Genomic DNA, 15,724 nt, shown 5'->3' with positions numbered 1-15,724 from the left:
TTGTTTGTCAATAGCGAGTATCAAGCTGATTACCAGTGGTCCCACATTTAAAATCTGTATGCCACACTGGATGGGACCTTTTATGTACAGTAACGTGAAGTCAGGGAAGGCTGGGCACTGAAAACTTTATTTAGCAGCACACTGTTACTGCATGAATGTTACCAATAGTGAAAACACTGCCATGCCATTCCTGGAAAATGCACATTGCTTCAAATCTCCACACACTCTCTTGGTTATTTCCCCACCCGCATTCTGCTAAAACATACATAGCATCTAACTAACCTTCTAACCCTGAAGCTTATAATGAAAACAATGACGCCGAATCAGTAAGAGACAAGTAAGGCAGTTATTTGCAGAAAAACAAGTAAGAGCGTGTATTTTCAGAGAAAGGGGCATTTCATGATAAATGGCCGTCGGACAAATGGGATTTCAAACCAGTAGGGCCTTTTCAGACAACTGGAGCTTTGTCATAATGTTGTTGTTGTTGAAATAATGAGCAGCCCACGTAGAAACACTTAATTTTATGATGACATATTTGAAGAAACTGTAGGCCTATTTAAATGTGAAACGGCCATGTCGTGGCTGATATCTGATCTGCTTCACCAGGTGAGTATCGGCACCGATATCCATCGGGCAAATCAGATCGGTGCATCCCTACAGGTACTTCAATGCTTTTTGAAAAACATGAAATGAACTATCAACTATGTCCAGTCACGTTAGACAATTTTTTAGATTTCTGAATAAGTCAAATTCTGTATAGTTGACCTGTTTGAGATTCACGTCTGCAGGGGGAACAAACAGGTTTGTGGTTGAATGGCACCAACATGATAGGAGCGTTGGAAAGTGTTTAGAGATGAACTAAGAATGCACTTTTTCTTGCCCGTGTTTGTCTTTCTGGAAGCAGCCACATGCTCCTGTAGGACCAGCGCACCGGCTCAGTTTACACCTAACAGGGGATCCTGTTCCTGTGGTGACACCTGGTGGACACTCTTCATCATGATCACAAGACAGACTAGTCGAACACACACAGACATGTTAAGAGCACACCCGAAATGAAACGAGCCATCCACATTCATAAAAAATACACAATGTTTTATTGTTCTTTTTATCATCTCAGTGACGACATTAACAATTCACTCAACTTTAGCGAAGAAAACCAAGCTAGAGTTGAAAATGTTTCTACTGTTAGACCCTGCTGGATGTCAGTAAAAAGCTCCATATTGTTCTCTAGTTTACATCACAACAAGTTTATGTCAAAAAAACATGAAAAAACGGCAAAGTAGTTAAACTAAAACTTAAAAACAGAAAGTACAGACTGAAATAAAAAAAACAAAAAAAGTTTAACCAAACAAAAAAAATGAGAATCATTAGTTTTTTAGAGTAATCTCAACTCAAGGTCCACTTACTGGCTATCTGAAAGGTGCTCTTAACCACATGTTTGCTTGTCATAAAGACAGTTCAGATCTTCAGCAAACGGCTTCTGCTGCTGAAGACCAGAAGCTAAAAAAAAAAAGCTAGAAAGCAGAACTTTACTGAGGATTATTTTGTCAAACTACTGTGAATTTTTAATCCTTTACATTTTGTTATCGTAGAAACTGATGACATGCAGTTAATCTCAGCTGATCTTTCAAAAAAGAATCAGTTTAATCAGGTAAACCGTTTCTTGTGCCTCAGTGAGTTCATGTTATCAGACCTCTTCCGGCTCTGAATGTAACAGTTTGGGCTCCGACGTTAATTACAATCAGAGTCTTCCTCATCAGCGTGTGATCCATCTGTTCACTGAGCCTGAGCCCCCTGGTTCTTCCTCTCCTGCCACCGCTTCTTCCTCAGATCCAGCTCAGCGTCGGTGAATGAAGCCGGACCCCAGTTAGTGATCCTCTGAGGTTCTTTATTACCTAAAAGACCCAGTTATAAGAGAAGGGAGGGATTACAGACTAATCACTCATCATACTGGGGCCGAGGGGTACAGTATATTACAAACAGCACTGACTACCACTATCACTGATTTTGGTGAAACTGGCGTCATATTTTATAGAGATTTTTTTTCCCGGTTCTGTGATTTACTCTCTGGTTGAGAGGTTGTTATGAGGCATTTAAAACAGGAATTCTTCTTTCCAAGACTTCTGTAATTTGCTTGAGTATTACTTTCTCTTCTTCATTTCTCTGCCCGTTTCTCACTCACTGTGGGGGCGAGGCACAACAGTACAGTAGACTACAGCCGGTACAGTGCCAGAAACAGGTTGTGTAAACTAAAAGGGAATAAATGTGTGGAAAAATGTTCTTAAATCTTGAGGAAAAACAGGAGAATTATAACCCAAGGAAGGAACTGCTTGAGGGCAGATATCTTTATAAGTACAGCATTAATTCAAATTTGGGAACACTACATTGTAAAAATCTTTCAAAAACACATAGAAAAAAACAACGCCCACGACCTAAATGTTGTTAATTTAAAAATTAACCAGCAGTTATTAAGGAGCAACAATCAATTTTTCTACCTGGCTGGATGAGACGCACCAGCCCCTCATGTTTGGCCACCTTGTCCTTCCACGTCTTTGTCTTGTTTGCTGCTCGTTCAAGCTTCCTGGACACCTCCTGAACAAGACAAAGAGAGAGTGAGGGAAGTGACAGATGGAATGAGATCATATGAACGCTGAGTAGATGTCAGCTGAGAGGAGATAAATGAGATGGAGGATATTTTGACACAAATCATCCAGCAGGGGGAGCAGCTGCCGATGTGACTAACTGTGAGTGATTGCTTCTTACTTGACGAGTCATGACTTTAATGGATTAAAGAAATGTGAAACATAAAACAAACATGCTTGTGGGTAGAGAAGAGTAGTCTGATTACCAGGTACAAGAACAGTGCCTTCTGCTAAATGGGAGAAAAGATCAGAAGTATTTTTCTGATGCGAGAGGACAGTTTCCACACTCACAGTAGATTCCTAGAGTCTCAGTGTAAACCTCCACATGTGTGACCTGACCTCGTACTGCTCCAGCGCTCCGTGCCGCTCCCTCTCCAGTCTATCCAGCTGCTGCATGGCTGCCTGAAGGTCTCTCTCCTTGGCCAGACGCTCGGCCACCAGCTCCTGCTTCTCAGCCTCGGTCTGAGACAGCGCCCTCTGCTGCTGCAGGTGGATCTGCTCCAGCTCTGCCCTCTTGGCTGCCTCCTCCTCCAGCAGCCTGTGATGAAAAACACAGAAATGATGCTTAAAATGTCTTTAACTATAATATTCTTGCTACAGAAAATCCAGTGGATCACAAGCACTAACTGCAGCTCCAAAAATGAGATAAGTCAACAGATCTGTGGTGATATAAAGTATCAACATCTTAAAAAAGACTGTATATCTGTTAAACTAATTTGCATAATATCATTCAGGTCTTCATATGACTGTGTCTACTGTGCAATATGTCAGTGTGTGTGTGTGTCTGAGACCTGGCCTGCAGCTTGCGCATGGCCTCCTCATCCTGCTTGGCCTGCCTCTCGTCCTCTAAGGCCTCCTCCAGCCGGTGGTACATGTCCTCCAGCTCCCGGACGCGCTGCAGGTACTGCTCCAGTTCACTGGACTTCTGAGCCACCTGCTCCTCCATCTGCTGACGCACCTGAAGAAGGCCGCACAGACACACACATAACATAATGATGCACATTCTTTCGCACCAGGCAACTGAACCCAGTAATAATCTACAAATTAATGTAAATCTTTACATTCCATACTGTAATGTAACATTTGCTCTATTTTAGCTTTAATTACATACCACTTAGCATATGTGTTGCTGCCAACGATTCAATCTCACTTGAGCAAACAATAATATTTTTCTGAAAGGATCAATTTACCCCAAAAATGAAAATTTAGTCCTTATTTACTCACCCTCATGCCAGCACTTTAGACGAGATGAACGCTTTTAGCTTCGCAGCTATAGTGAAGATTTGTGCTTAAAAGAGGGTGCAAATTATATCTATTCAAATTCTTCTTCTCTTAGCTGTATGGGGCCATTTTATATTTTTTTCAGTTGTTTCTTTACATTTTAAAAGACTCCTCAAAAAGTTCTCAACTACTTCAGTTGTTGAGGTGAATGCTGCAACGCTGTTTTGCCGTGAAGCTTCAGAAAGGTTTTTTTAGACTACGAAATTTCACCCACCTTTCCATGAGCATGGGGGCGAGTACATAATGACTGAATATTCATTTTTGGGTGAAATCATCCTTTTAAGACATTTTACTGAAGTAAGGCGATGATTCATAAATCACACTTAGACAAAAGATGACTCAACGTCATGGGATGTATCATTTTAACTTCTTTTTAACTTGTGTTTCCTGGAAGGACGGAGCCAAAAAAACGAAAAATGAAAAAGTCCAGATTCATAATTTTTTGTGAAGAACTTTTGGTAAGACCTTGTGTCCCCACATGTGCCATGTCAACACTCATCAGCCCACATGATCAGGACTGAGGAGCAGGGTTGTGGCAAGCAGACTGAGACACAGTGGTTACCATTTTCTCTCTCTCCAGGTCCAGTCTGTAGCGATCCTGCAGGTCCTCCTGAGTCTTCTTCCTCCTTTGCTCTTCTATCGCTGCTCTGCCCGCAGCCTCTTCCATTTTCTGTGAAGCACAAAAGAGGAAAGAGGTGTTACCTTTCTGCTTGACTGGAGGCCGCATCCGGCTACGAGGAAAAAAAACCTTTATAAAACAAATATGTCTTAATAAAGAAACTTAAGGTGGTTAATGAGGTCAGATAATAAAGAGTAAAAGTCGTAACTTTTTACTATTCTTGCATCTTTTATAAAATATTTTACTGAGTAACACCAGGGTGTATTTAGCATAACTTTGAAGCATTCAAAGATTGTAATGTTACTTCCCACATGATTAATAATTGGCCATTTGACATTTGAAAAAAACAAAAACAAACATCTGGCAGGGTAAAAGGGAAGTGAGAAGCCATTAATATTCAGCTACAGCTCTGAAACAACACCATATGTCTAGCCCTGCACTTGACGCAGGTGCTCCCGACTGATAAATACACCCGTTTGCATAGTAGGTTTTACTTCCCTTTTTATTGTGAGTGTTCTGCTGCATCAGTGTGTTTTCATATCAGTTGTGTATTACAGTTATTTTAAGCCTTAACTCTGAGAAAAAGTAGGGAAGTGGACTTTCCTTCCTGTAATGGAGTTACACCAACCCTCAGGTCATGAATGAGATAGATCAGCGTTCTGGCTCATCTTTAGGATTATTTTAAACAATTAGAAGGGAAAAAAAGATGGCTGAAACATTCTCTACCACCCAACAATTAGTACTACTTTTCCATCTTAATATGTTCAGATTTTAAGACTGTGTCATAGTGATTCAACTCTTTCCTCTCCATGTGCTCTCTGTACATTTATAAAGCAGTAGTTTGCAGTGTTGTTCTATTAGATTGCATTGTTATTTTTATAAAATAGAACATTTAGGACACTGATCGGCCCAAAACGAAGCACTATATCCCCTCAAAATGTTTCTTCTTCCTTCTTTTTAATAAAATTAATCATAAAATACCAGAGAAAATGGAAAAAAATCGACCCAACAAGGTGCAATAGCCTCCTCCTCGAAGTCTGTTTTTAAGTTTTAAGTATCAAATAAGGAGCAGTACCCTCCTCATAGTCTCCAGCTGTCTCTGTTTGTTTTCATTGGCCAACTGGAGCTGCTTCATCCTCACTGCCAGGTCCTCCTCCTCCACCTGCTGCCTCTGCCGGAGCTCCCTGCGCCTCAGCCGAGCCTCACGGTGTGGAGACAGCAGCCCCAACCTCAGCAGTTGGATGCACGTTTGAATAGCTGCAGATGGGGTGAGAGGGGGAATCACAGACTGATTTACCTCCAAAACAATCGGAGTATAGTTGCACTGTTGAGACATTAACTATGACACTTCAAAAAATATGACAAAGATGACAAGACTCTCGATGATGATGAGGAAGTTACAGAGCAATGGAAAGTTACTAACTCAGTACCTTGAATCCATTCCTGCTTCTTCTTTTTATCTGATGCACTGATCTCAAAGCTTTTATCAGTGCACTTGATAATAAACAGGCATTTCTTTCCTTCTTTGTCGGGCAGAGACTGCAGGAGAGAAAATGGCATTTTCATTCACATTATACTTAACGTACAAAACAAGAACATTTACTCATAATAACTTCAAATTATTCAGTTAATACAGCCCAACAGAATTATTTTAATATTAAATATTACACACTATACATAGAAAACAACATTTCCTAACATAAATAAATCTACACAGCTGGACTGTTAACCTCCACACAGCAGCTCCGGTCCAGAATGATGTCTCCTTTCTTCTCCACAAGATCCTCACTGACGTAGTACGACACTGAGTTGGGTCGAAGGACAAACCAGCGCTCGGTCCAGTTCTTCCTTTTGTGGCCTTTTTTCATGATGTAGCCCTTCAAAACACAGTGTGGAGATAGACGAAGACACCTGAGACACCCAATTATTGACCTTATCACCATGATATGCTAAAAAGAACAAGTTATGGAAAAAAATGATCCAGGTCTTCATCAGGGCTCATGATTATTTTATAGCCAATATAATAAAGTTCCTTTTTTCTATAGTTTCTTCCTTGTTTGACACATGTTCTTATATCTGGGTTAGGGGAGCCTGTGCTGTACATACAGTAGCTGTCGAGCTGTAGGGGTTCCTGAAACAACTTCACCTACTCCCAAGGTGTATGGAGAAGTAAAAGTCACAAAAGGTCAAAAAGCTCCAGCAGCACTTTATAGAACAACTTTATTACAAGACCAACGCGCTTCGGCTCGTGGCCTTGGATGACCCTGATGAAGGCCACAAACTGAAAAGCAACAAAAAGTTAAATAAGAACGGATTGCTGATGTTAAGCATACTGCTGTGAGTGTGCTGTAACAAATGAAGGAGACTTAGATTAATGTGCACCATTTTCTTTCAACTAAGGGAATACACATTACATGTGAGATTAATGTGTTGTCTAACCTGCTTGAGTACATCCAGAATGAGTTCCTGAAAGACTTCCGTGATGCCCATAGACAGGGTCTGGTGGTTCATGCCCTTGCTGAAGTAACCCATCCCCACCAGTTCAATCAGCTCCCAGGCAGTCAGGCAGTTCTTCTTTTTGTTTAGCTGCAGCTTGTAATCTGCAAACTTCTCCTCACTGAATCCGCTTCCCATGGCCTCCAGCAGCTTTCGCAGGAAGTACTCAATCTAGGGAGAAGGACCGGGAAAGGAGCTTAGGGGGGGATGTCAGGAAATATACCTACTCTTTGTTAGGATGTTTAGTTTACTTTACTTGCAGTTGTAGGAGAGCTTCCTCACCTCTTCAGTAATGATGACGAGTGGATATTTCTCTTCTGACAGAAAGTTGAAAATGCACCAGACTTTGAACGCATCGTCATCTGAGATGAGTAGATGTTTAGTGCAGATATTTTTCCTGTAACACAGAGTCCAGCACATCTTGTTGAACTCCAGCACATCAAACTCCTCCCGTACCTGGGAAAAAAACGCAGCATTCAGTTGGAGTCAAAGTCAAACTGGTCAGCACCAGTGAGCGCAGTGTGTTTACAAATGCTTTACAAAATGTCAAACTTTTCCTTTTTGAATTTGTTTTGAGCAGAAAAACAAGAAAATAAAGTCCTAAATTGCCCAAACTTGAGATTTTAAACCAGGATGTGATCAGAGAACACACGTTTTTCATGAAAGCATTGTGGCTGCTGCCTTTATACTCAAATACTGGTGTTTGTCTCCTTTCAAAACCTCGAGTCTGCAGGATGTGAGGTACAAACCTGATGTAATTAAATGCCTAATTTTCATTCAAGTCAGAGCCTACAAGAGAAAGGCAAGAAAACAGCTTCCAAGTGCAAAGAGTGAAACTCAAGCAGTTTACTGAATGACATAGGAGTTAGTGTTGCAACACTTCAACAGATGTGTTTGCACTGATCACACTTCGCTCACTAAGCTGTATGAACTGCCTGTTTTTTTTTACACTATTTTGCAAAGAATGCAAAAAAAAAACCAAAAACAGGTAGCTCATTTATCTACAAGTTACGATACTTTTATAACGCAACCGATGAATAAATAATAGACAAAACGCTGTTACTCTGAGTAGAAGTGGTTTGAGCCATTTCCTCTTCTACAGACCAGACCAGGTCGTGATTGGTCAGACGAATCTGTGTCATCGAGTTTCCAGGAGAAGAAGTGTGTGTTGGTGGTTTGTTCTATTTCTGTTGTTTGTGTAACTGTAACAGTTTGTTTTTTGTTAATTTTAATAAGCCTTTGAGAGCTGGTTATGGCAAAGTGCAGCATTTAGCATAAACATGAGCTTTGGCATAACTAAGGCTAGGTTTGAAAGGTTATTACATATTTGTACTGACGCAAATGTTTTTCTCACATCATATATAGAGAGCCGTCAAGTCCCAAAAACTGCCATTGAATGTCTGGTCAGATTTCTAATATTTTTTAGCTATTCTCTGATCAGACAGCTCCCGACTGAAAGTTATTTATACAAAGTCCTTGTACAGCTGCCTTTGTTTGGTCAACATTTAATAATTTAGAATTTCGGCTCCTTTTGTTAGAGAACAAAAAAAGCTTTGGGAGAAAACTGTGACTGTATCACAACAGCATTTGGTTCAGTTCAGGGTTCGAGTTATGTGGGAGCCAGTGGGAGCTGAGCACACATAAGGAGGTCTCTGAGCTCCCATGAAAGCAGTAAAATCATATATCTGTTGGATTCGCTAACACATTTCCAGCAAACATTATTTCACAGTGACAAAGACTGCACTTCACCACAAAGCCACCCATGGGGTCCAGTAGAATATTACACAAACTATGCCTGTTTAAATTGCCTAAACTGCAAATGTGCAATTAACCCATCTGAAGGAAAAAGCCACTACATGCATCAACAGCCAATAATATCTTATATATATATATCAAATATATTGAATAGAAAGCAGTAGTATGAACTAGCTACCATGCTGCCAAACAAATGCAACTGCTGGTGAAGACCCCGAACATTATTAAGCCTGATTTAGAGAGCTACACAAAGCTCAGATTAAAACTCGAACCCTTGTTCAGCTGAACATTTTGTCAACTGTAGACAGGTATCTTTCATCTAATCCCAAAATATCATTGTTGTAGATTACATATAGGAGCTTTTTTATTAGATGTTTTCACGACAGTTGACTTGTGATTTAGTTTCCCTGCAATCAGTTCACTGCTAACCAACCCATCCCTTATGCTAGCTGGCAAAGGTTAATGTGTTGCTAATGCAAAAATCAAATCAATATTGACTCTTTCTGGCGTGAGAGACAATCGGGCTTTGAACACTGCACTTAGCCCAGAGCTAAAAGGATTCTTAGAGAGCTGTGAGCCCCAGGCTGAGAAAGCTTTCACACAGTGTTACAAAGTAGGCTAACCCAATTTTAGGTCCAAGATTGCAAGTTTATCCCCTGAAAATTGACTTAACACGGGGCTAAAACATACCAATGTGAAACCCAGGGCATAGGTTAATGGTGTGTGTTTGAAAAGGGGGGCAAGGTTATCCCAGGTGAGCTCTGAGCCCAGCTCTGTGTGTGCATAGCTTTATGAACTTACATGCATGGTGAGAGCAGAACAAAGATATTGAGAACACAATATAGTGTAATATATTCAATATCAGCATGATTTTGGCACTAGCATAAAGAAATGTCAAATGATACCCAGCCCTAGTTATTATTTTGTCAAATTATAGTGGAGTATTAAGTGGATTCAAGACACAAGACTCTTCCATCCTCCTACAACTGTTTGAGCCTGTTGTCCCCACCTTGTCAAGAATGAACCTGTTGAGGTACGGCATGTAGCCCTGGTCGGACAGAGGCCCTTTATCGTCATCTTTGAAATGCTCTTCAAGGGCCACAGGGTCATGAGGGACCTTCATCACTGTGCACAGGCTGTGAGACAGCACCTAAAGAACAACAATATGAATGTTTAATTAAAATACATCAGCAAGGCAGATAAAGGACACTCAGGACACATTACTATACAGTTATAGATGAAGCTAAAGATCATTATCACGGTTCTCATTTTTCTTTACCGCACATGCAAAGTCCTCTCACTGACTTTTACAAGCATCACTAGCCAAGCATTGTTTCTGTTCTTGAAGATGAGCTTTCTTTTTTTCCTTCGCAAACGGTTTCCTATAACAGTCCAAAGGATGGTTGTAGAAACTGTAGATGGTGGACAATTAGCTTTCAACTGGCCATTGCAGTGACATAAAGACCATAAATACATCTCCAAAAATAGGGACTTTTAGTGTTTTCCTGGCCACTCTGCAGTATTGAGAGAGCATATGTGAGAGATGAAAAACCCTGCAGGATCCTTGAAGTCAGACTGTGTCTTTGTGAGACTGGGCACACAGACATCACACCCAGCAGGGAAACAAACTCAAGCCCAGGCTGTAACACAAAAAACACCACTTATTTCACGCCTCTGCCTCAGTTAAGCATCCTGTAACAGGTTTTTCAATCTGTGACTACAACAGAAGTGGACTAAACTTTTGCCTTTTTAAACTCCCTACAATGAGGGTTGATATACCAGGAAAACACAAATAAGCAACAACATAAATGAATAAATGGTGGATAAATCAGAGGATCTGACATGGGGAATACAAGATACTGGCAACTCTACAGTACATAGTACATTGTGCTATGATTGTAGTAAATACTTGTGTACCAATACAACAATATACGAATAGTCGCAACCAATAAACATCCTGCATTCAAATATTACATTAGGAAAAGATAAATTAGAATTATCAGCAAACCATATTTACTGTTGAGCGTTTTTATCACAGCAATGCATCATATTCTATGAGATTATCCATGTTTGTGGCATTGAACCACATATATCTTTTCGTGACATTAGAAACACAGCCCTGTTTTCAGTTTCAGACATTTTCCATCTAATCCAAGTCAAGAGTCCAAGTAGTTTATTTAACTAGTTTAAGAAGTCGAAGAATTTTCTCAGTACATAATCCATCAGTTTGTCACAAACATTCACAATCAACACAGTTAGAGGTTCATGGTTTTAACTGGTAGGAAGGGTGTTGTTATGTCTCCTGGGAGGTCTAGGAACTGTGGGGAGTAATACTGGGGAGAAACATTATAATGTGGAAGGTAACTAATAATGTAGTGGAGTAAAAAGTACAATAGGCTCCTTGTCTCTGAGATGTCGTTAAGCAGAAGAAGAAAACTGCATAAAATGGAAAAACTTTGTAAGCTCTTAATGTGCTTTGGGTGCCAAAATGTGTAAACTAGCTAACTAGTAACTAAAACAGTCAGACAAATGTAGCTAAGTTAGTACATTTCACTCATAAATGTAATGGAGTAGAAGTAGAAAGTGGGGTAAAAAAAAGAAAAGACTCAGGTAAAGTAACTTACTTACCTCAAATCTGTACTGAAATACAGTAGGCCTACTTGACCAGCTAAATACTTAGCTCCAGTTCCAGTCATGGTGGAAAGTTTACACACACTTTTATAGAGCATGTATCTCATGGCAGTCTGCAGTTACAATGATTTCTACAACTCTTATTTCATTTTTCTGTGATGGAATGAGTGGAACACATACTACTATGTCACAAAAAACATTCATGTTTGGTTCGGTAATTAACTTATTATAAGCCTTCTGAAAATGTGACCAAATCTGCTGGGTCAAACATATACATACATCAACTTGAAGAATCTATTTTGATGATGTAGAAAGTCGTGTCAGTCCAATTTTCTTTGTAGCATGGCCTCTTAACAACTTCTGAGTGATTATTACTGATAACAGCTTGTGACTTTTCTGGGCCCATTGTAATAGGGCTTGCTTGATACACCCACTAGACTCAACCACAAACGATACAATAGGAAAGTCTAAGGAGCTCAGCACTGATCTGAAAGAGCCCATTATTGATTTGAACAAGTCAGGAAAGTCACTTGGAGCATTTCAAAGCAGTGACAGGTCCCAAGATCAACTGAACAAACACCTGTTTGTAAGTATAAAGTGCATGGCACAGTTGTGTCACTGCCACGATCAGGAAGAAAACACAAATTATCACCTGCTGCTGAGAGAAAATTGGTCAGGATGGTCAAGAATCAACCAAAAACCACCAAAAAGCAAGTCTGCAATGAATTAGAAAATGCTGAAAGACAGGTGTCAGTGTCCACAGTCAAGTGTGTTTTGCATTAACATGAGCTGAGAGGCTGCTGTGCAAGAAAGAAGCCCTTGCTCCAGACACAGCACCTTAAAGCTTGACAGAAGTTTGCTGCTGATCACATGGACAAAGAAAAAACCTTCTGGAGGACAAATCTGTAGTCTGACCAGCAATATGTTTGGAGGTGAGAAGGGGAGGCCTTTAACCCCAAGAACACCATACCTACTGTCAAGCATGGTGGTGGTAGTATTATGCTGTGGGGCTGTTTTTGCAAGTGGATCTGGTTCTCTAAAGAAAGTAAATGGAATAATGAAGAAGGAGGATTATCTCCAAATTCTTCATGAAAACCTAAAATCATCAGCAGAAGATTGGGTCTTGGGTGCAGTTGGGTGTTCCAATGGGACAGCGATCCCAAACACACATCAAAAGTGGTGAAGGAACGGATCAATCAGGCTAGAATTGAGGTTTTGGAATAGCCTTCCCAAAGTCCTGACTTGAAACCCCATCGAGAACATGTGGACTGCGCTGAAGAAACAAGTCCAAGGTTTGTTTAATTCACTGATTCTGTCAAAAGGAGTGGTTAAAAATTCGGCCAGAGTACTACCAGAAGCTTGAGGGTGGCTATCAAAAGCTCCTAACTGAGGTGATAATGGCCAAGGGACACAAAACCAAATATGAGAAATACTGTATGTATATTTTTGACCCAGCAGATCTGGTTATATTTACAGAAGACCTATAATAAATTAATTACTGAACCAAACTACATGAATGATTTTTGTGACAAAGTAGCTTTTGTTCCACTTATTCGATCACAGAAAAATGAGAGCTGTAGAAATCATTGTAACTGAAGACTGCCATGATGTTTCATATATTCTAGATTCATTACACATAAAGCGAAATGTTTAAGCCTTTTTTGTTTTAATTTTGATGATCCCGGTTTAAAGCTCATGAAAATCAAAAATACAGTATCTCAAAATATTAGAATATTATATAAGGACTTTGTAACACAGATATGTTGACCTTCTGAAAAGTATGTTCATTTATGCACTCAATAATTGGTCGGGGCTCCTTTTGCAGAAATTAGTGCATCAATGTGGCATGGCGTGGAGGCGATCAGCCTGTGGCACTGCTGAGGTGTTGTGGAAGCCCAGGTTGCTTTGATAGTGGCCTTCAGCTCGGCTGTATTGTTGGGTCTGCTGCCTCTCGTCTTCCTCTTGACCATACCCCACAGATTTTGTATGGGGTTCAGGTCAGGCGAGTTGGTTGGCCAATCAAGCACAGTAATACCATGGGTCAGCAAACCAGTTACTACTGCTGCTGGGAAAGGAAACCAGCATCTCCATACTGTATGGAGATGCTGGTTTCCTTTTCCAGCAGGACTTGGCAGCTGCCCACAGTGCCTAAACCTTTAGTTTAGTAACTTTTCATGAGCTGTAAGCACTAATCATCAAAATTAACACAAAAAAGGCTTGAAATATTTCACTTCATGTGTAATGAATCTAGAATATATGAATGTTTCACTTATGAACTTTTCCATGATATTCTCATTTTTTTTTAGATGTACCTGTACATGTTCTTTACATGCGTATGTAAACTGCACATTGCTGTACGTCACACTGAGCATAAGTAGCACAAAGTGGAAATAAGCTAGCTTGGTAAAGTGCCAGTGCCTTCAGCATTGCACTTGAGTAAATGTACCCACTTTCCACCACTTATAAAAGGTAACTAACCCTGTAAACTGGAGTTTAGTCGTGTTTTTAATCACACGAGTACACAAAAATGTCACATGACGAGAAGAAAACAAGATACCTTCACGAGGTGTACGTAAGTAGCCGTTACTTCGAACGTCAACCGCCAACGTTCCATACATACAAACGTAACGGTAGAGATGAAAAGTAACGTGAACGTGCGACACGTCGGTACCGAGACTTTGTTCCTGTCGGTACCGAGACTTTGGTCCTGACGATGGCGACTGGACCCCTCAACAACACAGAAAAGAGAAGTGAAACGCACCTTTAACTGAGATTTGGAAACTTTCCCACGTTGATCCACGTCCAGCGCTGTGAATGCGTGCCATATGGATTTCAAAAGTTCCTCTCGAAGCCACATCTTGTCTCCGCCGCACCAGGAGGACCTGTCCGTCCGTCTGTGTCCGTCCGTCTGTCTGCTGGGTGTTAGTGGGTCACTTTCTCTGCCTCTCAAACATTGACGTGCAGGCGAGATGTCGGTGGCGCAGCAGGGACGAGTGTGATGACAGCGCCACACAACGTTTACTTCACTTTATTTGTACTCTTCTGAACTGGCTGCCAAAACCACAAAGTTTTCTCATCAGCCACTAGAGTCAGGCCCGTGTAAGAGTAATCAGGATAATGTACTTTAAGTACTAAACTAACGAGCTAATTTGCAGAGGACTGCACATCAGGACTGTTTTCATTATGGATTAATCAATTATTTGGTTTGGGTGAGAAATGTCTTCAGTGTCCAAACCTCAAAATTATGAAAGGATGATGAAGTTAAGTTATAGTAAATCCTTACATTTAATACAACTAGTTAACAAATTCTCTCAATCGACTGATGATTTCAGCTACTTGTCCATACTGTTGGGTAGTTGTTTTTATATAACAAAACATATTTTATAGGCTTTAAATGTGTTTTGCATGCAAAATATTCAACTGTAAAGTAACTAAAGCTGTCAGATAAATGTAGTGGAGTAAAGAGTACATTTCCCATATGAAATGTGATGAAGTGGAAGTAGAGTGGAATGAAAAGAAAAGACTCAAGTACAAGTACTTCAAATATGTACTTAAGTACAGTACTTGAGTAAATGTACTCAGTACATCCTACTTGTAGTTGCATAGTTGTAGCATGCAGCAATGATGAAATAGAACTATTACCAGTGTTGCAGAACAATATTTACTTTTAAAAAGTAAAAGTAAATAATGATAATAAAACATTACTTTGGTTAAAGTAAAAATCACCCCTTACATCTTAAAAAATCTGGCTTCATTATCAAAATTACAAATAAATTATACGTATATTTACATCTATTTATATACTATACACTATAGGTTGTCATTAATTGAAAATGTGTTATTTTGATGCAGAATGCAATCTTCAAAGAAAGTAACTTATCAAATAAATGAGTAAAAAGTACAATATTTGCCTACAAAATGTGGTAGAGTGTAGTATAAAGAAGCAGAAAATGGAAATACTCCACTGTACTTAATACAGTACTTAAGTAAATTAACTTAGTTACATTTCATCATTGACTTTTAGTCACTGACCCTTCAAAAGCCCCTTAACATCTTATTGTAATTTAACAAGTAAATCTGACAGGTAGGAAACTGAATTTGACCCTTATTAACCACAGTTGAGCATTTTTTGGGGCCCCTTAAACTCGTGAACTGGCAGGCCTCTTTTAACCACGTTTCTCCCGTTCTTTATGCAATGTGTGCAGTTTCTCTATAATACAATAATGTGGAAAAGTGATTGAACAAATTACCTGAGAGCTGTTCAAAACATAAGAACAATACTGAAACAAGGAAGGTTTTA

At 39.9% G+C, this 15,724-nt stretch overlaps 1 protein-coding gene across 1 annotated transcript; it reads right to left on the bottom strand.

Annotated features, from left to right (window-relative positions):
• Positions 1-1,071: 1,071 nt before the first annotated feature.
• Positions 1,072-14,361, bottom strand: LOC140995157 (switch-associated protein 70-like). Its single transcript, XM_073465102.1, has 12 exons — positions 14,186-14,361; positions 9,803-9,943; positions 7,321-7,494; positions 6,982-7,209; positions 6,273-6,419; positions 5,973-6,081; positions 5,618-5,799; positions 4,486-4,593; positions 3,434-3,600; positions 2,982-3,180; positions 2,496-2,592; positions 1,072-1,895 (listed from the first exon to the last, which is right to left on the bottom strand). Exons 1-12 carry the CDS (start codon positions 14,279-14,281, stop codon positions 1,777-1,779), a joined length of 1,767 nt encoding a protein of 588 aa, XP_073321203.1. The 5' UTR covers positions 14,282-14,361; the 3' UTR covers positions 1,072-1,776.
• Between the last annotated feature and the right edge of the window lie 1,363 nt (positions 14,362-15,724).

The sequence above is a fragment of the Pagrus major genome, chromosome 4, assembly GCF_040436345.1.
Source record: "Pagrus major chromosome 4, Pma_NU_1.0".
NCBI lineage: Eukaryota > Metazoa > Chordata > Actinopteri > Spariformes > Sparidae > Pagrus > Pagrus major.
The sequence above is the reverse complement of the archived record's forward strand: the minus strand, read 5'-3'. Positions and strand labels throughout refer to the sequence as shown.

Excerpts from the sequence above, each read along its gene's own strand:
- LOC140995157 (XM_073465102.1), bottom strand. The coding sequence starts at position 14,281 with ATGTGGCTTCGAGAGGAACTTTTGAAATCCATATGGCACGCATTCACA. Across the intron at positions 6,420-6,981 it reads TTCTGGATGTACTCAAGCAG|GGCTACATCATGAAAAAAGG; the intron begins GTTAGACAACAC and ends TGTGTTTTGAAG. Across the intron at positions 5,800-5,972 it reads GAAGCAGGAATGGATTCAAG|CTATTCAAACGTGCATCCAA; the intron begins GTACTGAGTTAG and ends CCCCATCTGCAG.